At 43.8% G+C, this 26,001-nt stretch overlaps 3 protein-coding genes across 8 annotated transcripts; 2 read left to right on the top strand and 1 right to left on the bottom strand.

Moving 5' to 3' along the window:
• The first annotated feature begins 76 nt into the window (after positions 1-76).
• On the top strand, positions 77-5,461 carry tyms (thymidylate synthetase). 3 transcript variants are annotated; one of them, XM_086020685.1, is made up of 8 exons: positions 77-399; positions 1,024-1,205; positions 1,917-1,990; positions 2,539-2,713; positions 3,156-3,257; positions 3,892-4,139; positions 4,253-4,386; positions 4,462-5,184. In XM_086020685.1, exons 1-8 carry the CDS (start codon positions 347-349, stop codon positions 4,592-4,594), a joined length of 1,101 nt encoding a protein of 366 aa, XP_085876811.1. In that variant the 5' UTR covers positions 77-346; the 3' UTR covers positions 4,595-5,184. The 3 variants fall into 3 exon arrangements, 2 of the variants coding, with proteins under 2 accessions (XP_085876811.1, XP_085876812.1); XR_015084239.1 differs by adding an exon at positions 5,423-5,461 and having other exon boundaries at positions 81-399; positions 4,253-4,567; XM_086020686.1 differs by lacking the exon at positions 77-399 and having other exon boundaries at positions 488-1,205; positions 4,253-4,613.
• On the bottom strand, positions 5,442-18,596 carry LOC147127059 (tyrosine-protein kinase Yes). 2 transcript variants are annotated; one of them, XM_086020680.1, is made up of 12 exons: positions 18,142-18,596; positions 13,194-13,500; positions 12,474-12,573; positions 12,284-12,382; positions 11,122-11,225; positions 10,892-11,041; positions 10,600-10,755; positions 9,762-9,941; positions 8,892-8,968; positions 8,079-8,232; positions 7,700-7,831; positions 5,442-6,726 (listed from the first exon to the last, which is right to left on the bottom strand). In XM_086020680.1, the coding sequence occupies exons 2-12, from the start codon at positions 13,486-13,488 to the stop codon at positions 6,518-6,520; spliced, it is 1,656 nt and encodes a 551-aa protein (XP_085876806.1). In that variant the 5' UTR covers positions 13,489-13,500; positions 18,142-18,596; the 3' UTR covers positions 5,442-6,517. The 2 variants fall into 2 exon arrangements, with proteins under 2 accessions (XP_085876806.1, XP_085876807.1); XM_086020681.1 differs by having other exon boundaries at positions 13,194-13,497.
• adcyap1a (adenylate cyclase activating polypeptide 1a) lies at positions 6,702-25,558 on the top strand. Of its 3 annotated transcripts, none has more exons than XM_086020705.1 (9): positions 6,702-6,761; positions 6,937-7,026; positions 20,805-21,184; positions 21,332-21,436; positions 21,989-22,132; positions 22,941-23,045; positions 23,435-23,569; positions 23,911-24,019; positions 25,135-25,558. In XM_086020705.1, exons 3-9 carry the CDS (start codon positions 21,039-21,041, stop codon positions 25,141-25,143), a joined length of 753 nt encoding a protein of 250 aa, XP_085876831.1. In that variant the 5' UTR covers positions 6,702-6,761; positions 6,937-7,026; positions 20,805-21,038; the 3' UTR covers positions 25,144-25,558. The 3 variants fall into 3 exon arrangements, with proteins under 3 accessions (XP_085876831.1, XP_085876830.1, XP_085876832.1); XM_086020704.1 differs by having other exon boundaries at positions 24,359-25,558; XM_086020706.1 differs by lacking the exon at positions 25,135-25,558 and having other exon boundaries at positions 23,435-24,019.
• Positions 25,559-26,001: the final 443 nt, after the last annotated feature.

Genomic DNA, 26,001 nt, shown 5'->3' with positions numbered 1-26,001 from the left:
GTCAGAGCGACCTCCGGTGGACAAAGTGATCAACAACAGTTGCTTTTATTTAAACCGCTTAATATCAAGCCTGCGGACGCGCGTCGCCGATCAAAGCGGTACGAGTAACTGCCGAGAAATTGGGTCTGGTGGCGCTTCTATCTCCACAATACGAGAAAGTTTTAAGATAATACTTAAGCTAAATACAAGCGCGGCGGCTGTAAAGTCAGAGAAATGCAGTAGAACCATTACGGTCTAAAACATTCGCAAGAGGAAACCAAGTGAGAAAACCAACGTCTTCACGCGAAACTGTGGACAACATTGCCATCTATAGGCGACAAAGCGCAAATGCGGCCTGGAACGCAAAATGAATGAACGAGAGCGCGACCGTGGAGCCTTTCAATACTTCAACATCATCAGGTGGCCTTCATTTTGTATTGCTTGGAATGGATCTAACTTGCGGAACGGTAACATCTTGTATCAGCTTTAGCGAAAACGTCTACTTTCAGTCCGTTAAAGGAAGACGATTCACGAACATAACATTACAATTAATGTCCATTAACTCCTGGACGTGAAAAAGCTGTCTTTAGATTGACCACATGGTGACGGTAGAAGACCGCGCAGTACGGTATTATGCACGTTTTTGATGGCCCATTTTATGTGACACACCCGGGCGGAGGACTGTTAAAAAAAGATGCTTTTAAGAACCCAAATAGGCGTTATTATTAAATGAAATAAGATTTTAGTCGTGTTTCACAAGTTGTCACTTAATTACCGTCCATTACAACGTTCAATTGTAAGTGCGGAGTTTAAATAAAGTTGTTTAAAAAAATAATTAAACCGGCGCCATTTTTAGCTCTCGCGAGACTTCGTCAATAACAAGGAAGTGCTCCTCGTTCTGCTATTGGCTGGTCTCCGAGATTTTCATATCACGTGTGACGTTAGGACTGACATATTCCAGAACACAAGTGTCATTAGTGACATTTTTTTTTACAATTTCTTAACATTTGTACTCAAAATGCCCTCCGTGTCGGACCAAACAAGCGGGGAACGTGGCGCTAATAAACCGGAGGAGGAGAAGAAGAGCTCGCCGGGTTTGTTTTGCGACGAGCGCGGCTATCTGAGCCAGGTGGAGTTCATCCTGGAGCATGGCCGCAAGAAGGGAGACCGAACTGGGACCGGCGTAATCTCGGTGTTCGGCGCCCAGGCCCGATACAGCCTCCGCGGTAAGTCTCGCTCGAACGCAAGTCTCTCTTTCAACTCTTAGGCTTGGCGAAAAATTAGGAAAGTGCTCCTGGACACTCAAAGACACTTTAGAATGGATACATTATTCATGCTCTCACACATTGACGCTCCGGTGGTGGTAAACTACGTAATTAGCCACAGCTGCCCTGGGGCAGGCTGACGTAAGCGTGGCTGCCAGTGTGGGCTCCTCCGTCTACCACCGAACATTCATTCCAGCACACCAGTGAGTGGACTAAAGCAGCAATCAATCGAGTCATCTTTTGATCATGTATACAACCACCATTCCACACCCCCGTCTAGTTGCTAGTCTACGAGCAACGTGTACTTGTTTGAACCAGTCCGTGGAGTAAAAACGGTTGGGGACCACTGCCATGGGGGAAACTCAGGTAAATTGTATCTTCTGCCATCTTGTGGAAGAGCAGTGAATTGTTCTGCCTGTCACTGACGTCACCGACATAGCTAGATGAATAATGTTATTTAATGAATAATTTTCACGCCAATTCAATGGCGTTTGATGATGGGACTTGAACCACGAGCATAGAGTGCAGCTCTACAACCACAGTAGAAAACATGTGTAGCCATTTTAATGTGGGTCTCACTATTGAGTGCCTCAAATGAGTTCAAGAAGTATCTTTTTAATAGCTAGAGCATTTGGGTTTGATGCTAACTTGCTCCACTCTTTTGCTTTGTAGATCAATTTCCCTTGCTGACAACCAAGAAAGTATTTTGGAAAGGAATCCTTGAAGAGTTGCTTTGGTTTATCAAGGTGAGTCGATAAGAGGACGTAAGATCATTTTTATTTAAGGTAGAGGTGGCCATGACATTCAAAAATGGTCAGTGTTGTGTTTTTTTTGTGTTTTTTTTTCATATAACAGTAATCTTGAGCGAGTAATGGGTGGCCCACGGCCAAAGTGTTGCCTTTATTAATAGTTGAAATCCTACCTGTACAACAAACAATGACCTCAAAACACTAGAATACCATTTCAAACTTATCTGACAATAGTAGCCATTTCAAGATAGGTGTTTTCCATGATGATTTGGGGGAAAATGGGAACTGATGATGCTGGCGAGTCTGTCGCCACTACACAACCTGCAAAAACACAAATTGCAACTTTCCTCTGAGCTATATTATCTTGTGTGTACATAGATGTTTTTTTCTCATTTTAGTTACGATTTACAGTAAAAAAAAAAATTGAGAGTAGGTGAGGTGAGAGTCAGTCCACAAATCAGCAAGTGTTTATTGAATCGTATGGTTTCACCTGATTTAATAAGTCATTATTAACCGTGGGATATTCTGTTGGTTTGTGTCGCCAGGGGTCGACCAATTCCAAGGAGCTGTCGGAGAAAGGCGTGAAGATTTGGGACGCCAATGGCTCGCGCAGCTTCCTGGACAAGTGCGGCTTCACCGAGCGCGAGGAGGGTGACCTGGGCCCCGTGTATGGTTTCCAGTGGCGCCACTTTGGCGCCGAGTACACCGACATGCACGCCGGTACCGCTTCCGTCCATAGTTGTTGAAATTCTTCTTAGCCTCCCACCGATTTTATGCAGGCAGCTCTGCTCCGCAGTTCTCAGGTCTGGGGTTTGAATCTGGGCTCTGGGCTCTGGCATTTCCCTTGTGGAGTTCTCCCCATGCTTGTGTGGGCGCACCGGCTTTGTCCCCCATTCCAAAACAAGATTTCTGGACTTTTGCTGGCTCTGCGCAAACACCTGCTCAAGGACTTCAGTGTTTCCATCAGTGGTTGAACTAGCAGTTGAAATTAGAAGATAAAGTGAAATACAAGAGAAATACATCATGACACATTTGGGTGTTTATCTATTTTGGCACTTTTGATCATCCAGATGCTGATGGCCTCATGTGTGAAAATGGAAATTTAAAGTAACTTTTGGGGCATCCTGTGTGGCCTTCATTTGGTCTTTTTTTCATCCCTCAGATTACACGGGGCAAGGCGTGGACCAGCTCCAGAAAGTCATCGACACCATTAAGAGTAATCCAGAGGACAGACGCATTATCATGTGTGCGTGGAACCCAAAAGGTGCAGACAAAAGCAACAGTTACAAATCTGAAAGCTGTGCTTGCCTCAGGGCCTCCAATTTGGTTTTTGGATTAGCCTAAAAGTGACATAAAAGTCACACATTTTGTCCCCAAGAAATGTCCCATTGAAAAAGCCCTAGATCAGGGATGTCCAGATTCCGTCCTCGAGGGTCGGTATCATGCGTGTTTGAGATGTTTTCCTCCTCCAACACACCTGACTCAAATGATTAGCTTTGCAGAAGTATACCTAGAAATATACCTAATGTACACATTTAAAATATTAACTTGTCTGGTAGCCTTAACATTCAACAAAAATGGTGTGATATTGTAACAGTCCATTTTTTTTAATAAAACCAAATGTTTTTTTCTGTTCCAATGTAAACAGTGAAATAGAAAATTGTGGTGATCTTTATATTTTTAGCTTTACAAAAAAGTGCTCATTTATCAGCTTATTGAGTGTTAGTTTTTGGGGGGAGGGGAAAGTAATGAAAATAGTGTAATCTCTTCTAAGAGTCAACATTTATCATTATTTTTAATTATTAAAAAAAAACAGTATGACATCTTGTCACATTCAACTCATGCAACTTTTTCTTGCTGGCTCTCATTTGTTGCCTTTTCATTTTGTGATTTGCCAGACCTGCCTCTGATGGCACTGCCGCCCTGCCACGCCCTATGCCAGTTCTACGTGTGCGACGGCGAGCTTTCGTGCCAGCTGTACCAGCGCTCGGGCGACATGGGCCTGGGCGTGCCCTTCAACATCGCCAGCTACGCCCTCCTCACGTACATGATCGCACACATCACGGGACTCCGGCCCGGCGACTTTGTCCACACGTTGGGCGACGCGCACGTCTACGTCAACCACGTGGAACCGTTGAAAGTGCAGGTAGGCAGGTGCCTTTCGAAAGCAGAACCTCCGCCAAGGCCAAACAATCTCGCATGTGCCCGAATTCTCCTCATTTACACCCGCTGAACATTTTACCTTCGCTTGATTGGCAGCTGCAGAGGGAAGTCCGTCCCTTCCCCAAAATGAAGATCCTGCGAAAAGTGGAGCGCATTGACGATTTCCGTGCCGACGACTTTGAGATTGTGGACTACAACCCGCACCCAGCCATCAAGATGGAGATGGCCGTGTGAGGCCTGTTGCTTTTTTTCACTCATAAAATGTCAAAATGGGTGACAAAAAACTCATAAGTTACATGTCACAGCAGAGACATGCAGTCATGCAGACACAAGCGAAGAAGTAAGTTACATGTCACAGCAGAGACATGCAGTCATGCAGACACAAGCGAAGAAGACTTCTACTACTACTCAGTAAGTTGTTGTAATATTTTTTTGTAGAGGATAAAGAATACATACCTGGGAATATTGTCTGCAAGTATCCGTTGTTTAAGAAGTTGGAAAAATTGTGACCATTGTCACTGACTTTATCAGGTCAATGGAATTTGAATGGGAGTTTCCATTCATATTAGCATTAAGCTAGCAGGGGGTGTTCTTAAGGCAATGTAATTTGAATTGAATTTACTGCCGCCATGCAGCGCCATTATCACAAGTAAAAGCGAAAAAATTAAAAAAAAAAATTTTTTCATAGAGCTTGAAATTGGCGGTCCTTCAGCTAGCCTGGCATCCAAGTCGTGCGGAGGAACTTGATACGCTTGAGCTTATGTAAACTAAATTAAAGACAGTTTGGTAATTGGGCAGCTAACAAAATATTTACTGTTTTGATGAACTCCATCGGGTCTGCACAGACGCAACTATTTGTACACAAGCTGTTCAAAAGCCAATTTCCAAAATATCTCTTTCAAAGATGCCTTTAGAAAAAAAAATAAAGCAGTTAAGCTCATGTTCCTTTGTACTCATGTTTATAAATGGGTTGTGTGTTGAAAATGTTATTTTATTTAAATAAAGAGCATATGGTGGGCTTGAATTTGCATACGTGTCTTCTTATTAACGTCTTTGAAAAGCGGGAGTGTCTATAAATAGCAACCAAGCCATGGGACTCACAATACATGTAAGGAATTAACTTGAGAGATACTTGCCTGGCTAATGTTTTGGTTTATGTCAAAATATTAGAAACTGCTTATCCAACCATAAGAAATAAAAACTGTAAATATCTATCCATCCTCGTGCTGCAGTCATGCACGTGTGTGTGTGTTCGTTTTCTTCTAGGTGGCAGTATGGCCCAGACCACGACCAACTCAGTCCTTTATTGTACAAATCCCCATGGTGAGTTCTCCCCATTCAGAATGATCAGTTAACTTATATAAAAAATGTCCCATCATATACAAAGCTTAATAATGTTATTCCCATGAGGGGAATGGGTACATAAACAAGTTAGCGTATATTGCTATGCTGCTTGACGTACATACTGCCGATAGCTGCAGGCTTCAGTCACATTTTTAAGAGGTTTAGTTCACACTCCAGACAGAATGTTCAGTCTATGTTTAAAAAAAAAAAAAAGTCATACAAATCAATGCAAAAGTTGCAATTGTGAGCATGTCCAACAGAGAAACGCATGGATTCGAAAGGCCTTTGAATGCACAGTTGTTATGAAAACAACCACCTGATATGGATCACGTGTTATGACAGAAGGCCGTCGATCCCGGCGGGACTCTCCATTGTAGCTTTATTCATAATTAATACTTTCTATGCATAATTCACCCACCTACCTTGTAAAACACGCCAGCAAATTGAGGCACATCTTCAATTTGCAGCTATAGCTTCTCTGCAGGCTGACATAACGCCAACAACGATGGACACTTAAGTAGGTACACCCGCACAATATCAAAAATCATTCTTTCATCCGTATCACCGAGCATTTACATGAACAAGGGGTCCAGTAATATTTGTTGCATTCAATTGACTTTTTTTTTTTTTACCACCTGAAATTGGTTAACTTAAATGTATTTGTTTTTTTTTCATGAATTTATCTCATTCAATAATTGATTTATTGTAAATCATAAACTAAAACATTTGTATATCAAAAGACCGATTTCACTTTTTCAATCAAACCGATGAAACTCTTTTCTACAGCATTCTTATTGATGGTGCCTCCATAATAGCTATATTTGTTAATACAGTATTTCTACGTTGTTGTATTTGTAAAGTTTTGGTTACAGCTCTAATATTGGATCGTATTAGATTGCCCGGGTGTACCTATTGATGTGACCAGAAGAGTCGATTGCTGAGTGAATGACGCAACTCGTCGCCTAGGTTAACAGTCAACTTTTTTTTTTTTTTTTCTTCCCTTCCCCCCGTGGTGAGCTATAGGTTCTCCCCAGGCTGGTACTGGGGCTCCGTGGCAGTGAAATAGTCCTCCAGGAAAGACTGGATGTACTCGAAGGTGGGCCGCTCATCGGCCTCCTTCTTCCAGCACAGCTTCATCATGTCGTGGAGCGACTCGGGGCAGCCCTGCGGGCACGGCATGCGGTAGCCGCGCTCCACCTGCTCCAGAACTTCGCGGTTCACCATGCCTGCAAGAAAACCGAGCCCTTCAGTCACCCGAGTGGTGAGTTTAGAAGAACATCATTCATTTTGCTTCTCACAGAAATAAAATTTCCCAAAAATATACACGCCTGTTTCCGGTTGTGAATAGCATTCCGTAATTTGGCACTTTAATGGAAAAAGTAAAACTGTTTTTGGCACACACTATCAAATGACTGGCCATCGTGCTGCTCTTTCAGGTTGTGCCTGCCTTGGCTACGTCACACAGACACTGTCATCAGTGCAGCACTACTTTGTCATTCTTCGCAGAGGACAAAGAATATATGACCGTGAGTACTGTTATATTGTCTTGACGCATGTGTTGCTGTACTGTTTGTGTTCAATTGGTTGTTTAAAGGTTTATAAGCACAAGGTATAATAATCATAATATATGTAAAATATCTAATGATGTATTAGTTATACTTGTGAATACATTTTTTAAATCGCAGTTAAAAAATTATACATACCTTTCTTTACCTTAAATATACACAAATGTAAATACTAAAATACTAAGTTGCATTTTAGGGTAAGAGACAAGCTAATAAGGGGTTTTCCAAATATGATTTATCTCTTTGAAATGTGGGAATCCCCCTGCTTCGTTGGTGATTATTTATCAGGGTCAAAGCATGAGCCTGATTATTTCCATGAATTGTGGGCTGATAAATGGTGCGTCGCGTGTGTTGCGTATGCTTCGGACACAAGCAAACAACACTGCCGGCTTGACTCAGCGCATACACACCCACACACACCACCACACACACCCACACGCACACGCACACCCCCATACACACACACACACACACTTTGGGGCAATATGAGTGTGACAGCTGGTAAGAAACAAGAGCACTGGTCAGTCTTCCACCAGATGGGCTCACCGGGGGTCCGTGGGCGACTGCATCAGCCTTTGTCAGTGTGTGTGTGTGTGTGTGTGTGTGTGCGTGTGTCATTTTGGGGCGCTCTCACCCGGGTAGGGCACTCTGCCTTTGGTGACAAGCTCAGTGATCAAGATGCCAAAGGACCACACGTCCGACTTGATGGTGAAGCGTCCATAGAGCGCCGCCTCCGGTGCCGTCCACTTGATTGGGAATTTGGCTCCTGGACGCAACATAACGGACTAATTAACTCCACTGGAGGGCACCCAACTGTCTTCTTCTGGAGCCTCTTCTCTATGAGGCCCTTTCACTTCTGTCTAAAGGACATACTGAATTTTTTTCCCGTCCATATTAAAAGTAGCAAAATGTGACTTTAGAAACATCGACCAGGTGAGAAAGGTCTTCACCAAACGTTTATTGTTGGTGGTGTGTTTCAGAGGGCAAACGGGTGCACTTTGTATTTCCCCCACCTTGCCTCGCCGTGTACTCGTTGTCCTCTATCAACCTGGCCAGGCCAAAGTCTGCGATCTTGCACACCAGGTTGTCGCCCACCAGGATGTTGGCGGCGCGCAGGTCCCGGTGGATGTAGTTCATCCTCTCGATGAACGCCATGCCGTCAGCGATCTGAGGAAAAAAACAAATCAGCAATGACTCTTAAAAAGAATTCTTGAAGGGGGCGTGTCATAGGAACTTTACTTTTTAGTTGCTTGTATACAAAGTACAGTCGCAACACAACTGTTAACCGTCAAATGAAACAACCAAGTAAAACTTTTGCTACCCATTTGTAAATATGTGTCTGAGTGAGACATTCCAACTTTCCGCACCAGTTGCATAACAAGTTTGCATAATCCCAGCCATGACTTGAAAGACAGGCTGGGTTAAGATCCGCTACTCACAACACTGTCTATAACCCGAGGTGATGTCACCTAATGACATATTACTTGAGTTTTCGGCCAAGTTGTCAACATGGGGGGTGGGTGTTATTTGTGTTTGCTCATGTGTCCTCTGCAACGCAACACATACATGGATCCACTACACTAATTGGGAAAAGTGGAATTAAGTGTCTTGGTGATGAAGCGCTGCATTCATCAGTGGAAATACACTCAAATCACTTTGATTTGGAGTCAGGAAGGGTATCCGTCCTTAAAACCTCCGCCAGACTTTTTATGGAAATGATCTTGCAGAGCGCTAGAAATAGACGAAAATAGCGCCTTGAGCAGGAACATGAAATGATGAAACCATCCAGAGGTTACAGCGATAATATTGACAATACTTCATCTCACCTGTGCAGCCATGTCCACCAGCAGCGGAAGCTTCAGGAACTTTCCGTCACCTTCTTTGAGGAAGTCCAGCAAGCTGCCTGTTAATTAAAAAAAAAAAAAAGTCCCAAGCCAGCCGCAAGGATGCACACTGAATGCATACAAATGTGCCACCAGTATGCATGTCTTTTATTTGCATCTAATAAATAGTCACTTAATTGTCACTACCTCTTTATCAAAAGTATTCATCAGAATGGACTATCACCATGTCATAAAACGCACGTGAAACCATGCAAAACCGTTTTCTTAGACATTGCTGCTGCGCTGGGAAAGAAAAAAAAAAGCAGAGTGGGTGGGTTGACGTCTTGAACGTGTAAGGCTCGGACTTAATGCGTTTATAAATAGACCAGGAGAAAGGCAATCGTGTGCTATATGCTCTCACGGGATATCAGTTGAGCTCCCCACTCGAAACGGAGAAGCCCCCTCCCCAACAGGCAGCATAAGATTACAGATTGAATAGCCATTAAATTGCCCAAGACTGGTTGAATTGGTCAGGATGCTTTTGACAACTGCTGTCCAACATTATACGCAATAAAACAACCAAAGAAAAAGCAAAAAAAAAAATTTCTATTCCAGGGGTAGTGATACAAAAAAGTTGATTTTCTCCACCACTGGGTTAAACCCTAACCCAATTAAGGCACGGCATGGTCCGTAGCTCGTTTTTGGGGATGCCGCTTTCGGTACGTGATGAAGAGAAGAACTTTTTGTTCCAAGCTTCTCTGCAGTAAGACGACGCGACATTGAGGGCAGCTCTTCTACAAATTCCATCACCTACTTCCTTTGACTTTGTGTGACTTTTCCAGTCTCGATCAAGCTAAAATTGCGCGTGCGTACCTTTGGCCATGTACTCTGTGACTATGTAGATGGGCTCCTCGGAGACGACGGCGTAGAGCGGCACCAGTTTGTCGTGCCGCAGCTTCTTCATGATCTGCGCCTCCTGCAGGAAGGCCTCGGGCGACATGGTGCCCGGCTTCAGCGTCTTGATGGCCACTTTGGTGGTGCCGTTCCACGTGCCTAGTGAGGGGCGGACAACGGCGTTCGGTGTTAGCGCTCATTACGGTGCCATCCGTCCTTCCTTCCTTGCAGAAATGTCCCAAGGAAGATGGTGTCACGACACAGGCTGCGCAATTAACGCACGAAGACGATTTCTACTTTTCGACTAATCCGTTAGCTCTTGGTAAAATTAAAACTCGTTTATATTTGATTTAAGAAAAAAATATTTATTCTGTCGCGTTCAGCGGTTCCCGCACAGTGTTAAAAAGTAGTCCAATAAAATTACCGATGTTTTCCCTAACTTGAGGAGTATTTGTGATTAGAATATTGATGAAAAATAATGATGACTAACATTTTGGCCCTGCTCCTGAGTGAGCTCATCTCCAGAGATAAAACAACAACAACAAACAGAGGAAGCCACTGCAGGAAATGGACAGAAATAGATGCAAGCGTCTGCTCCATTTAGCCATGAAAACATCTGTATTTCCGCACACAGTTTTACCTCTGCCGAGGACCTTGTGTAGGTGTTGAAAATGAGCTCTGTTTAGTCCAACGTTTGTCGAACACTGGTCTAGTGGTGCAGATAGCTGACGCCGGTGGCAAACAGTTTGAGAAATACTGGTGTAGTGGTTCACACCGTTCATGTCGGTTGAAGTTTGCGGTCCGTGTGCCAACGTACCCATCCAGACCTCTCCAAAGCAGCCCTGGCCCAGCTTGAGCTCCAGTCTGAGGGACTCTCGGGGGATCTCCCAGGCGTCCTTGGCAAGACCTTGCGTCTGAGGTTTGACCGTGGGGCAAACGCTGGTGAGCTTGTGGCAGAGGCCGTCGGCATGCTCTGAAACATCCAGCGAGAAGACTTCCGTCATTATTGCACACGCGTGCATTGCATTAAGCGCGGTCCACTGAGGTGACGTCTAAACTACGGGCGACGTGTCTCACTAGATTTGCGGCTATAGTGCATCATGACATACCCGTGTAGTGTTTGACAAGTTTCTGCAAGGTGTCAAACTGCGCTCGCGTGGTGATGTAGTACCCGCCGCTGTCCAGCTTGCGGATCTTGTAGTGCTTCACGTTGTCGCCTCTGCTTTCGTCCCAGTCACGGATGGAGAGAGAAAAAGCACCTGGACACCAAGACCAGCAGGACACCGTTAACGTGAAAAGATATTTGCACATAGCAGAAAGTGGACCGTGAAGTGCTCACCTTTGGTGGTTTCACTTTCTCGCGCCAGGAACGTCCCTCGATGATTCCCTGGATTCAGCAGCAGCCTCTCCGCGTCCTTCCGGCCCATTTTACCAAAGTACCACCTGGGAAGACCAACAAGAATTAGCCTAACGTTTTGAGCCTTCTTATAAAGATGGACAAATGAGCTTTTTTGCGGGGAGCAACTGGTAGCGTCCTAGCTAATGGTGGATGGTAGTAATTCATATAGCTGACTTTGGCGGAACAGGGGTTCTACCGCAGCAGTGATCTGCTGGTGAAGTGGTGAAGAGTCGATAAATATGACAATACTTTAGCCAGTCTAAAAAAAATTTTTTTTAAAAGTCTGAGAAATGGTGGCGTCGTGGTTCACATTGTTTACTGCAGAGTAGGGGGCCTACTGATGTCGTTAAGTCAACTATATGAACCATTTCACCACGTTTTTCAGACTGGTGTTGTTGTTGAGGAGGGGGGGAAGGTCTCGGTATAGTTGACCACATTATGGTTCCCGAAATAGTGATGTTAGTGTCCTAGATGACTCTGGTAGTGTAGTAGTCTACTGATTTTGCAGAATTAGCAATGTTAACCACAACACCCATATAAAAATGTTTGAGAAAAACAGGTGTCATGGTGCCCTTGTGAGGATAAGCGGTATCGATAATGGATGGATGGATGGAGGTGTCGTGGTTCGCATATCTGACTCTGGAGAAAGGGCGGTCTAACTGCGGAGTCATCTGTGAACCACTATTTTAGACTAGCGTCGTGGTGCGCCAACTCCTCACTGCACCAAATGTTATGTGAACCCCTACACCAATGTTCCTCAAACCTTTTACTGCAGCCTGGCGTGGTGGTTCACAGACCTGAATGCTGTGCGATGGTACAACCCTGCTCCTCCAGTGTCCGCTACGGGAACCACTACATCAGTGTTTTGCAAAATGTTCAGAGTCCACTACACCAGTATGCACCCCTCCTCTAAAGTCAGCTATGTGAAGCACTTCAGCAGTCAATAACATCTGCGAGTAGTTGCCGTGGTTGTCGACCCGTCCAGATGTACTCCACTTCAGCTTGGATGGGTTCCGGGCCAGCTCTCCCGCAACCTTTTTGATGACATAGCAAATGGATGGATGGACGGTGTAGTGGTTCACTCACGCAGAGTCTTACTTACTCTTCAGCCTGTATGGAGTCTGCAGGGGCCACGTAGTTGCTGGGGATGTAACCTTTTTTCCCACTGGTGATGGAGCGAGCTTCCCACCAGTCTCCTTCCCTGCGGAGGGAATTAGCTGTGACTCAAGCACTGCGCTTGGGTTCAGGTAGCCACACTGCTGTTTGTAATCGTTACGGGGGACAAACCGTACGTATTGTTGATGATCTGGAAGCGATCGCCTTTCTTGAACGACAGGTCGTCCGACGTTCTGGCTTCGTAGTCGTACAGCGCCACAAAGAAAGTCACGCCACCTGGAACGCACAAAGGGATGCTACACTACAAAAGTGTTGAGACACACAGCCTAAATCATTTAGTGAAGATGCCGTCCTGTATAACAACTTGCTCACGACGTTCGTCCGTAATCCTGTTATCTCCCAGAGAAAAGCAAACGTTACAAAGACGTTTTAAACGTTAGGGTAAGAGAGGGTCTGAAAATGTCTGTCTCAATGTGTGTTTTGCTCCACAGTTTGTTTTCAAAATCGCGACTGTTGATGCTGTTAGCATGTAAATGGAGTTTTCCTCTATACTGTATGTTAGCATTAGGCTAATCAGGCTATAGTAATGCAATTGTTCAATATACACCATGTGTAATTTTCTTTGTTTTATATTTAGTTCCGGAGTAAACTTTGCCAGGGAGTGGCATTAATCCACTTGAGGCCTCGTTCTTGAGTAATTGTTCACTATTTTCCAAATTGATGCTTGTTGTGAAGTGAGTTGAATTGAGTTCACTGCCACCATGCCGTGTGCGTGGCTCAAGGTGGCGATCGCAAGCCATAGCAAAAAACTAGTTTGAATGACGGCAATGACATATCTGGAAGAACACGGGTCACTCGGATGTCAAGGCACTACTGTACTTGACTTTTTGACCTACTTGGGACGGAACCGGAGAAGGAGTTGGACGCGGGGCCGGTGAAGGAGGACGCCCCCCCGAAAGGGGTCATCCCGGTTGAAGAGCCCCCAAAGGGCGTGAAGGCAGAGTTGAAGTTGGCGGCACTGGAGCAGGAGGAGGCGGAGGGTGCTAGACTGGGCTGGAGCTGGGTGGGATCAGGCCCATAATGGCCCACGTGGGGTGTTGCCGCGGCGGCGTTGGGGTCGGACAGCGAAGGGTTCTCCGGGCCGTACTTGATGGCGGGGCCTTTGTCCTCTTTGCTCTTGACGCAGCCCATCGCGGCGCCCTGCTGTGACAGACACAACAGCTCGTAGCGGCGGAGGATTAAAGCGCAGCCTTCGTGACATGTAGGGCTTGAACGCGTTGCAACGTGTCCTCAAATCAAATGTCATGCATGTCCTAACATTATCTCCTAAATCACTGTTGTTGTCGCTAAGACGATAAGCTGTGCGGCAACTGGGACATATGGGTAATAAATCCGCTTTCAACCAGTCCGGCCACCAACTGCTTAGAAAGGCTGCATACTGGGGAAAAAAAAAAAGCGTCAGTATTTCTCAATTACGCTCCAGTTTCTCTTTTTACCCAAGTCATTTGCATTTTACTATACAACTTCTGAAATGAAATCTCAACCCTTTTGAAATGGGAATAGAATTTTCGGGTGTCAGCTGCTTGGAAAGGCTGCAAACCAATAAAACAAAGCCAAAACTACAACAATGTTATTTATCCCACAGCGAACTAAAATTGTATTACAAAAGAGGGGAAAAAAACTGTTGCTGCCGGGCTACTGTCTGATTAGATAGGCTGCGAAGCAGACCAAAGCGACAGTGCGCTCAGTTGCAGCCCACTTTGTCTCCCTATGAAAATCATTGGCAATTTATTATTAAACTTAATAACTGGAATCATTTAAAATCAGCGCTTTATATGCAAACTAAGCGTGGGCCGCCAACTGCTTAGAAAGCCTGCAAAACTGTAAAACATCTGTACGCTTTGTCACATCTCATGATTCTCTTTTTACAGTTACATTGGATATTGCACAGATACTAAAAACATTGGAAATGTATCATTATGAGAAAGAGAGAAAAAATGCTCTGGGACCAACTGCTTGAATAAGTTGTATACCAGGCAGAACTTTTGTAATTTCATGATGACCGATGACAATGCTAAAACTCACACAGAAAATGAAAAAATACTGGCAATTTATTCTAAAACTTTATAACAAAAAAGATGTGGATATACAACTAATTGCGGTGAGGTGCACCAGCTGCTTAGAGAGGCTACAAATCACAAAAAGTGCAGTATCCGAACTACAAAAAATTTTTACAATTTATGAAACTATAAACTCAAATAATATTTTAACCAACTCAATACAACAGTTTTATATCTGGACGGAGGTGCTCAACTGCCTAGATGGGCTGCATACCAGAAAATACTGGAAAATAGCATGCCTGCTTGAGCATGACTCAAATAGTATTCGTAAAATATCGCAACACTTCAGACAAATTCAGTCGACGTCAAAATAGATATATTTTTCTTGGTCACGCCGGCACGGTCACTTGTTGCCAGGCAGAATTCATCCGCCGATGAAAAATGTGGAATATGACACTTCCCACCGTTTTTTGTACTGAAAGTGACATTACTCAATGGAGGCTCTGTATTAAATATCAAACTGAAGCTACTGTGAAACGTTGCAGTGTTTTTTGCTGCGGTCGCCTCGGAGGCCCCGTGCCTGACCGCACTGCGAGATTGGAAACATCAGCGCAGCTTTCATTCCTCCTTCTGGCATCAGCGGCATTCTTATCCGACACGCTCGTAAAGAAGGCCTAAAGCGGGGGTGGGGGGTCAGCTCGGATCGATTAGCCAAGCTGGGCCGCGGAGGGTTAATTGGCATGCGGCACGCTCATTTTTGATTCCGAGATCAATGTGATGTGCAGAGGGGGATATTCGCCAAGTGGTGGTTTCGGGGAGAGTCGCGAGGGGGAGTTCACGGGGTTCTCGTAGCTGTACTGCAATGGAAACCATCGGAATCAGAAACAAAAAACAACAACAACAACTGTAGATTCTGACGTGTTTCGAGGGGAAACAGCAGGACGGGCCGATGATGATGGCGGTCGGTTGGCTGACGGAAAACGTGCCAACGTCACCAGATGGAATGAGAAGGAAGATTACCAGAATTGAGGATTTGCTTTAAGAGGATCATCATAAAAAAATAAATAAAGAAAGAAGAAGCTGAGCTCATATTTATCATGACACAATGAGTTTCAATCTAATGACCCATTTTTTGGGCCACCCGACAGTGGGACTCAAAAACAATGAAATCTAGAATTTCACGTCCCAAAATCAGATCAATTTCCCGTCATTGACACTAAATAAGGCATGAAAGAATACCATTATGTGGCCATATGCAAGGGGGCGTGATCGTGGTTAGCAAAATTAACACATCAATTGTTTTAATTTGTCGCTTTTTGCAAAAATGTGCATACACTCTTTGAAATAATAAACAGCAAACCAAAGTCTATAGTCTTAATTAAATTGGAAATATTTAGCTCTGAGCTTCAGGTTGAGTCCTTTCCTAAACTTTTTTTTTTCCCCTTTGGAAGGCCCTTTTTGACCAAGTTTATTTTGAAATAAAAATGCAGTAAATCCTCAATAAACACATGCTGGTGGAAAGTGATCATAGCCCGGTTCAATTAGCCCATCAATATCAAAATAGCAATGTGTACTCCCCCTGCAGGTTCTTTAATTTAAAAATCCAGTCAATTCCGTCAAAGAGCATGCGTAGCCGCGGGACCACAAGGAAAACCCGCCTAGTTCTAATTATTGGAACGCATTCTCATTACCGACAACATCCCGTTAGCCCGAGGGAACGCGACCTACTATCCTGCTTTTCATGCAAACGCACCACAAAAGACACAATAGCAGAGGAAGTTGAGGAGTTGATGAGAAAGGAAGTATTCGTGTAATCAAACACAACAATATTGTACGGTACATGTTAGCTCCTTCCTTTATTTGGATGTTGTATTGTATTAGAGCTAACACGGATGCGTGCCGGTTTAAAATGAGGCCACTCTCTACTCAGGCTGCATAAGTAGCATGAATGTTGCTACGGGAGGTGGGGGGTTGTTTGAGAGGGCTACAGTACATACTGTATTTCCTGCTGAAACGCAGAAGCTAACTTTAAACAAAGTAAATAGTAGCACTACGAAAGCAAAAGCAGCTCATTGGCCAAAGGCTCATTTTGCTAGCCTGGGGAACCTCACTCCTTTCCCTTCTCAGCGGTTTTGGTCGTGGCTGTTCAATTGCTCTCTGTGGTGTATTAGTTGTAAATATGAAACATTGTTTTAAGAGGAAGAGGAAGGAAAACGACCAGGTGAGCAGGTGGAAGAGAAAAAAAGCGTAGCCTGAAGCTCAGAGCTAAATATACCCTGAAGTCTGTTCTCCGAAACTTCAGCGGAAATGGAACATCAACAAAAAGCGGACACATTTCGAGGTGCATAAACAAAGCTTCCGCCATGCGCTGCGCGGGAATAACATTGGATAAAGCTCATGAAAGCTAAAATTGACGTTATTTTATCAGACACCTGCTTTCCTACACTGCAGCCGCAGCATGAGAAATTGGACACAGATTTAACATCCTGTTCAAGCGGCCAACTTAATGGTTGGCATTTGTCTGAGGAAAACCACAAATAAGGTCACAGCATCCATGCTGGCCTGCTACGTCTTCTAATGCCAGCTATTGGAAACCTGCACATAATCTGCCTCTTGTTCTCGTTTTGATTTCCACAGCAACCCGTTCAGGCGACTAGCGGGTAAGACTGCTTACAAAGATGAAAACAAGGTCACACTGTTGATGCTAGCATGCTGTGTTTGCTAATATTTGTCAAATGAAGGCCTGCACTCAAGCCTCGCTTTTTTCCTGTTTCAATTAATGCGGCAACCCGTTTAGGCAGCCAATTTAGCGGTAGGCAATTGTCTGGGCAAACAAAAACAGTGTCCCAACCTCCATGCTAGCATGCTACATTCACTAATTAGTTAGCGATTGATGGCAAAGTACTGCCACCGAACGGCAGCCCGTTTAGGCAGCTAACTTAGGCGTTTGACATTTGTTCCAATAAGTGCTACTGCTCTGATAAGTTGGCGGCGTTAGTGTCTTTTTGAACAGCTGTTAGCAGCTGACGCTCCAAGGGTGGCTGTTTGCTGGCCAACAGATGCTGCGTCGTCGCAGCTCCTTCCGCCGCATTCTTGCGATGCCGCCGTGGCTCCGGAGGAATTTCGTCCCGGGCGGCGCACGTCAAAGACCGTCCCCCAAATGTTTCAAGACAGCTGATCCCCATATTTGCAACCACAAGATCCACTTTCATTCTACTAGCAGATGTATTTTGCGAGCTACCTATAATCAACTTACTACAAATTGAACGTGTGTTATCCGTCATCCGTCTGCAGCGTGGGTACCCTTCCGTGGTCTGTCATTGGCCTTTTTTCCCGGGGGTAGGAAGAAAAAAAAATACTATACTGCAAGTCGGTCCGCCTGTAATTTTAAAAGAGCGTCCGTCGGCGATTCCGACTAAACTTTCACTAGCACACCCCGACTCTTTAGCAGCCATATTTATTTTTGAATATTTGTATAAAATCATTTATATAGGCAACCCTGTCAGGTTGTTGGCTTCAAATGTTGCTTGACTTGAACAATAATGCACTTGAATTGGTGACACCTTAAAAAAAAAAAAAAAAATGCACCCGAGCCACAGTTTGGGAATCCTAAAAAGAGAGCTTAGCATTGCATGGAATTGTCCCAAATGCCTTCAGATGAGTGATGAATTCAAGATGTGTGCGTGTCCCAATACTTTAGTCACATGTGCCGCATACTGATGACTTCTTTGTTGATGCCAGGCCCACCCTCACGTGACAAAGACCACTTTGCATTTGTCCTTACCTTCCTTCCTTTTCGATGCCTCTTTGTGCTGCCTTTCTTCTTGTCAGTCACTCACACAAATGGAAAAAGAAAAAAAAAGGAGAGAGAGAAGAGCTATTCCAAGCGGAAGCGATCCGCCTTCATCGTGCGTGCGTGCACCACTGCTGTTCAGTAGAAAGCAATGTGCTGATGAGGTGCAAGCATGCTCCAGCAGCTCAAGACAGCTCAAGTCAGCTCGTGCTCGTGTCCCCTCTGGACACTGACGCGCTCGCGCGGCCCCGGCATGTCCCGACCGACGTGGGCCTCTCTTGGGCCGGCGTAGACGAGCAGAGGCGCCGATGTGACGGCTGGGATTTGTAGCCAGGGCCCGCTGCCGCCGCTGCTGCCGCTGCTGCTGCTGCTGCTGGAGGACACGACATGCACAATGAAGGAGGAGGAGCACGCACACACGCACGTACACGCACACAAAAGAGAGACAGACAGAGGGAAGGAGGGAGGGAGGGAGTTAAGGTGGTCTCAATGTGTGAAGGACTTTGCTTGTGTCTAAAGCTTTGGCGACCTCAGGTGGAGGTTCACAGCCAGCACAAGTGCGAGAAATGAGCCGGATTTTCAAATCTCGAATAATAGTTTGTTCAACTCTTGTTCAAGTTACTGTAATAAGATACATAACAAGAAAATGCTTGCAATATCTCAGCATCATTATTTATTGCATTTGACAATTTGAAATGTTGCTACTGATGAAGCGTCGTGGAAGTTGACATGCTTGGTTTGCTGCCGGCCACATCCGGCCCACGGGCCGCTAGTTTGTTTTAGAACGTTTTTGAAAACAACCCCTTCAATCTCCCAATTTAAATTATTTATTAGTGCTGCATGTTTTTAATAATGGACTTTTGCTTTGTTTTGTTTTGTTTTAGCCAGGTAGCTGTTTATTTTGATGTGAAATTTGTAAACAATATAAAAATGTTAGAACGCCTGTTAAAACATGTCATTTATAAAGAAAAATAACACTTAAAAAATGTTGATATTTAAACAGCCGATAATTCATATTTTATTTGTTTTGACACATTGTTTTCCCCATTTTTTCCTTTATTATTAGTATTAAACAATCCGTTGACACGTTATTTTCAACCACCACACTTACCAGAACATTTCATTTTAATTTGACAGCATTTTGAACGTTTTATTTTTTTACACGAGCATTTTTTTCATGTTCAACCCTCGCCTGTTTTCATAGACAATCTCCACACGGCTAAGTGGCCTAATCATGAGCGGATTTGAACATTCCGAGTCACGAGGCTTCAATGAAGACTTTGAGAGCGGCAGCGGCGGCCACGACTTCTATAAATAGCGTCACTACTAAAATTAGAATTCTGAAATCTGAAATCATCACTTCCACACAATAGATGTATTTTTGGTCCTGCCAACTAACTGATTTGAATGACTCATTCTCATTTTAGTGGACGCCATTGTTGATTGATTGTGATTGACTTGTGCTTTCATTCATATAAACGCCATCACGCTGACGTTTCATGTGAAATTGAACGGAGAGCCCTCCTTTGGCACAGTCTCATGGGAGACGACGCGTGGATGTGAATGGGCCTGGTGCACCTCATCTTTGGGCCGTACAGTGCACTTTCCTCCTCGAGCCACTTGGAGGCAGTGTTCCTCCACAATGAATTTTTCCACTTGACTGCAGCATTGCAAAAATAATGCATTGCACATACGGTCTAATAAAAAAAACAAATACTCTAATGTTTTCAAAAATAATCAGTTCTTAAACATGAAAGGCAATGTGTTGAACTTTAAAGTTCAATACAACTGAACTGTACTGGGGCAGTGATTCTTTCTTGTACCACTAGAGGGAGCCAGTGTACCACTCATGTGGCTAGTTGTACGCTTTTAGAACTGCGGTAATCTCCTGTTATATATATTCACTTAATTCAGCAATTTTGCTTTTACGGTTTGTTTCTTTTGATGTTTCAAAACGCCGACACTCGTGGAGGGGAAAAAAGTATATCTTTTTAGAGGTTGAATGGTTTACGTGTCGATATAAGTGTAACATGGCTTCCACCATACTAACTTGTCGTCGTCTTTGGTGGCGTTCTGTAATTTATGATCTAAGCCTTTGTAGTCAACTATCCCCAACTAATGACGTAACTACTTCAGTGCCGATCAAATCATTTTAATCATCCATTCATGAAGTATGTTTGCTGGTATTGAAAAGGAAGCTTGCGTTTAGGCATATTAGGGCGTTGGCATTTCAACCAACCAAATACCATTGCATGTGTTAATAATAGTTTAAGAAGGGAGCCTGAAATAACACGAATATTAGTAATCACATGTGACTGTTGCATTCAGTATACCAAAAACTAACAGACTTTTAGATGAAATCATTTCTCTCTGGATAGCCTCAAATGTTAAATCAGCCACTTTTTGAAAAAAGGACTTCAAGCATAGCAGACATTTACACACAAAACCAAGGCGGCATGAAAAAAAAATTCTCAAAATAAGAAGGAAAAAAAAAAACCCGACCCCAAAACATCCTTCACGACTATTACATAAAGGAATCCATCTCCAACAAGGCCACCCAAACTCTACTTGTAAATGATTAATAACCACATTATGAATATCCTTAAAAAAATGTGATGACTCATATCCTAACACGGGACTCTTTTGCATTTCAGCACTCCTCTTATTAGCCAGCTTCCAAAGAAATCGAGGCGCGCTGGACCGACGCGGGCCGGCCGGACGGACGGATGGACGAACTCCAGCGGGACTTGATGACGTGGGCGCCTCCCTCCCGACGCCTCCCGTCCGCCCTCCCACCTTGGCCACCAGTGAAGGCGGCATAAAAAGCAGCCAGAAGCCAGAGCAGACCGAGGGACACGCACGCTCCCCAAAAGTTGCCTGCCACGCAAATGTTTGCAGGAGGACACGGCGACGCCACGGAGGACGCCAGACACCCACAACAACAAGAAGACGAAGAAGGAGGAGAGGAAGAGGAGGAGGAAAGAGGAAGAGGCGCTTGCATCTCACTCTTGCACGCACGGGGGCTCTTCCACCGGTAAGTGCAAAACAAGACACACTTTTTCCCGTTTGATTTTTTTTTTTTTTTTTTTTTTTCTCCTTCCCCCCCCCTTTCAACCCGTTTGAAGATGGGTCAGCTGAGAAAAAGTCTGCTTGAGCGCGTGTCACCGTTTTGCTTCCGCAGCAAAATGTCCAGCAAAGCCACGCTGGCCTTGCTCATCTACGGCATCTTCATGCGGCACGGCGCCGGCAGCGGATCGCACCTGGGGCTCGCCTTTCCACATGTCACGTACGTGGAAAATACTTGGGCAAAACTCTCAATCACAATCTAACATTTCTGAAAACAACCACCAAATTCCACCTTTTCTTTGAACATTTTAAAACATCTTCATTGATTATTTTCCTTTCAGCGTTGTTGCTTGTAACGTGCATCTTATCATTTTCACTCTGTTCTAACTTTACTTTTAGCTTCATCCCGTTTTTTTTTTTTTTTTTCGCCTTGTGTTTAATGTCTTTGTCTTTTTGCTTGATGTGATTGGGCAGCAAATCCATACTCAATGGCCACCAAACATCCACCAGGGACAGCCAGCGACAGTAATGGGATTTACATTTACAGTACATGTATGCCAGACCGCTGGATGGCTAGCCCACCGCTACAAAACAAACAAATAAAACCCCGGTCCTTTTCTTTTTCATCGATCATCCCATTTTCATCTTTGCCCAGGCAGGTGTTCCTAATAGAGCGGGCACATGTTATGTAAGCCAAAGAAAAGATGGATTTGAGTTTGAATTTGGGATGTTTTTCTTTTGTTTTTGTTTCTGTCCTGCTGTTGCTTTGCAGACTTGAGGGCGAGTTGTACGACGAGGACGGGAACTCGCTGTCGCCTTTGGATTACGATGGCCAGCAGCTGCAGGTGAGAAGTCCACCCATGGGGACGCCAGACCACGACGTCTACCCTTTATTCTACCCGCCGCCCGACAAAAGGTACGTGCCACTGACAAAAATCCGCTTTTATTTCAATTAGTTTACTTTTTTAGCATATTTTTAGTCTTGTCGTCTTGATTTTGTTTTAGTTTTTTAGGGGGGGTATTCTATTTTATTTAGATAGTTTGCTTTTTTTATATTTGTTTTTATTTTTTATGTACTGTTTTTTTAAGTTTATGTCACTTGGAATTGTTTTTGGTTTTTTTTATTAGATTTTCCTTTTGACTCTGTTCCCTTGTTTTGGCCTTTTTATTGTTTAGTTTATTTAGTTATTTATTTCTTACATTTATTGTCATTTATGCACATTTGATTTCTTTCCATTTTTATTTCATTTCATGTTATTAAACAAATGTATATTTTATATATGTCTGTGTCCCTTTAATTTAATTTTATTTTTTTTCTCACTTTTTTTCACATTTTTAAGTTTATTTTAAGTTAATATTCTTTAGGCATTTTATTTACATGTAATTTATTTACATTTACACGATTATTTTTGTTTTTATATTTTAAGACAATTTTATTTAGGGCTTGTATTTGTATTTATTTATTCATTTTTATTTGACATTATATTTAGGACTGTATCCCTTTATTTTTTCTATTTTTCTCTTTATTTTTTGAACAAATGGGGTAATATCACAAAATTCTATGTACAAGATGTCCAATTTTGTCAAAATCAATAAAAATATGTGTATTGTTTCGGAGGGTTAGGGTATAACATCATAATGTAAATGTCAAACAGATAGTTGCGTTCAAGATCTGTGGTAATTGTCAGTTGTCTTGTCTTGTCTTGCGTGTGCGTGACGCCCAGGACAGAACGGCACGCGGACGGCATGTTCAACAAAGCGTACAGGAAAGCGTTGGGTCAGTTGTCAGCTCGGAAGTATCTTCATTCTCTCATGGCCAAGCGGGTCGGGTAAGTCCACAATGGCGTGCGCGCCTTACTGTCACTTTGCACTTTTGCACTCTGCTTGTGTGTGTGTGTGATTTGATTATGTGCCAACATGCTGCTCAATCTGTCCTGTCATCAATATCCTCCCTCGACAGTGTCATCTGTCTGTCAGACAGTTCTTAATTAGTTAGCCAACCAACCAACGGCCAAATCTAATGAATTGACATCAATGTTGATAATCGATTAATCGTTTATAGACCTTGTTTAACTTGAAATAGTTCTTGAGAGGGAAACATCAACACCAAAAACAGGTTGACTCAGTGAGTTTGCTTTGGAGGGAATATTCCATCATAGTTTTCTCTCTCTCTCTCCTTCTCTCTCTCTCTCTCTTTTTCTCTCTTTTTTCGCCATAGCGGCGGCAATGCGCTGGAGGACAACGGCGAGCCGCTGTCCAAGCGCCACTCGGACGGCATCTTCACGGACAGCTACAGCCGCTACCGCAAGCAGATGGCGGTCAAGAAGTACCTGGCCGCCGTGCTGGGCAAAAGGTACAGACAGAGAGTTAGGAACAACAAAGGACGCCGGCTGACTTACTTGTAGCATCGCACCCACCCCCGCCCACTCACACCCCCTTCCCCCCGCTGACAACAACTTAAACATGTCAAGCGCTTTTGTGTTTCTTTATGTATGAAGGAAGCCATTAAAAGGAATATTTTGATAATAATACTGTTTTATTGACTACTTGCAAAGCACCGAGCGTGTTGCGTACTTCGGGCAGGGCCATTTTTTGTTTATCTTTGAAACGTTTGCAAGGGGGGAATAAATGCTTGAAAAGACAATCACTGTGCGTACATTAAGTTGCTGTAGTTGTGTCGTTTATCCACAACAGACTTGAGGACGTAGATTTGAGCAGCGTCGACTTTGACGCCCTCCTGGACGGGGAGGACTTTGAGGCTTTTGGGGGGGGCTGGCTCAAACGGCTCCCTCCGAAATTCCTGGTGAGTCTTTTTTTTTTTTTGGGGGGGGGGGGGCCTTGGGTCCCGTGCCCCCTCCCTGTCTCCTCGTACTCTGTCCTTTCCTGAAATGTCTTCATCTACCCCAAATGTGAGGATCTCTTGAGTATGTTTGGGGTCTTTGGGGTCCTTTTCATCTTTCACAAGTGAGCTTCAACCTTCTACTCTTGTCAAGTGCCAATCTGGTGTTTATGTGTGGAAACCAAACAAAACAAAAAGTCATGTTCTTGTGGTTTTAAGCCCGTCTCTCTCTGACCATATAATAAGTATCTTTCTGCCGATACTAACTTGCTTTCATTTTATTTTTTTAAACTGTAAACGCAGTTGCACTCCAGCCCTGCAAGCAGATTGGAATGACTAAAAGTGAAATTCTGCACCCTGAACCGGATCTGCTGCAAAATGTTTTAAATGGGGCTCCTGGGCTCCAATTCCGCCATCCTACAAAATTTCTCAAAAATATTGTTTCAACGTGCTTTTGTCATCTTAGCAATGGACATTCAAACAGCATTCAAGAGAGAACTTTTCTCAAGTCTCATCTCTGACGCAACTTCGTTTTCAAACTGCTGATGCAAAATTTGGCAAACGTTTCCTCAATGCTCTACAAAGGCTCTCAATAATCTTTTAATGTTGTTTTTTGTTTCACCCTTCAAACAAACTAACAATCAGCTTTCAAAACATAGCCCGGAAAAAAAAAAAAGAAATCAAAAGATACTTGTTACATGGTTGTTCTTAGCGAGAGAAACATGAAGTTTGCACCTTCTGGCTCCGCTCCTGTGCTTCCTTTTCTCATCTTTTGACCACAGAAAATGTGTGCAAAAATAGAAACAGTGAAGAAATTCAAATGCATGATTAAAATGAAAAAATGTGCTTGGTCAATGCAACAAACAAACCCAGACACACATCTGGCATCTCCTGACTGCGCGGTCACATGAATGTAAAACGGCCGACCGAGAGGCTCTTAATGTCCTGATTGACATTTTGACTTCATTTGATTTTTATGATGGTGTATGGAGACAAATTGTGGAGGAAAAGCAGCGAGACAAGGTGGAAATGTTGCGGTGGGATGTTTTTGGTGTTGACTGCTGTGCACTCTCCTCTAGGCTTTGTGACGCAGGAAGCGGTTTTAGTGGCTGCGCGCTACCTTGCATCGATGTTTTTTTATTTTTTTTTTATAAATAGCCCTGAATGACAGATGGCTATTTAAGAGGCCCTACAATGCTGCACATCAGCTCACATTTCAAGCCCCCCCTCCATCAACCCTTTTTTGTTTGTTTCTTGCTTCTTTGCCCTTCATGCAGCATTTTTCCCCTTCTTTTTTTTTGGGGGGGGGGGGTTTAAGTGGAGTCAAGGAAAATATCCCACATGTCCGACACGAGCCAATAGCCTTACAAAAATGATGCTCAAAGATATATTTAGTGTTCTATTTACTGTGCAGAACGTGATTATTGCGATCGTTAGCGATCGTTATTATTAGAGGATCTGGTTGAGTGTTGTAAAATTTGTTGGAATAAATTTTTGTAAACAACAAAACAATGCTCTGATCTTTGAACGTTTTTATTTTATTGTGGAACACAGTTGAGTTCAAGTGAATGAGTTAAGTCCTAAAAGCCCGGTTTCCATGGTAACGTTGACACCAGTTGGTCTGCTGTGAGTGCAGACCCCAAACACCCCCCACCCCTCAGTGGTGGGACAGCATGGGGGTGGGGAGGTCGCCACACTTTTTCAACCTCATATCAAGAACGCTGGCGACACCAAAGTACATGTTGAAAAAAAAAGAAAAAAAAAAAGCGCTTCCAATGAGAAAGTGGACATTTTGGAGCTCTGCGGCCAGACTTGCTTTAAAATGTAGCAAATTCCTCCTTTGCCCACATGCCAGCGCTCTCACAAATCGTTTTCCCGTAACCCTCCAAACCAAGCAACAAATGGCTTTGGGAGCATTGCTTTGTTGGACATTTTCTTGTGCCGCT

The sequence above is a fragment of the Filicampus tigris genome, chromosome 21, assembly GCF_054856515.1.
Source record: "Filicampus tigris isolate MCC_2025a chromosome 21, RoL_Ftig_1.0, whole genome shotgun sequence".
NCBI lineage: Eukaryota > Metazoa > Chordata > Actinopteri > Syngnathiformes > Syngnathidae > Filicampus > Filicampus tigris.
Note: the sequence above shows the minus strand (reverse complement) of the source record. Positions and strands in the feature narration are given on the sequence as shown.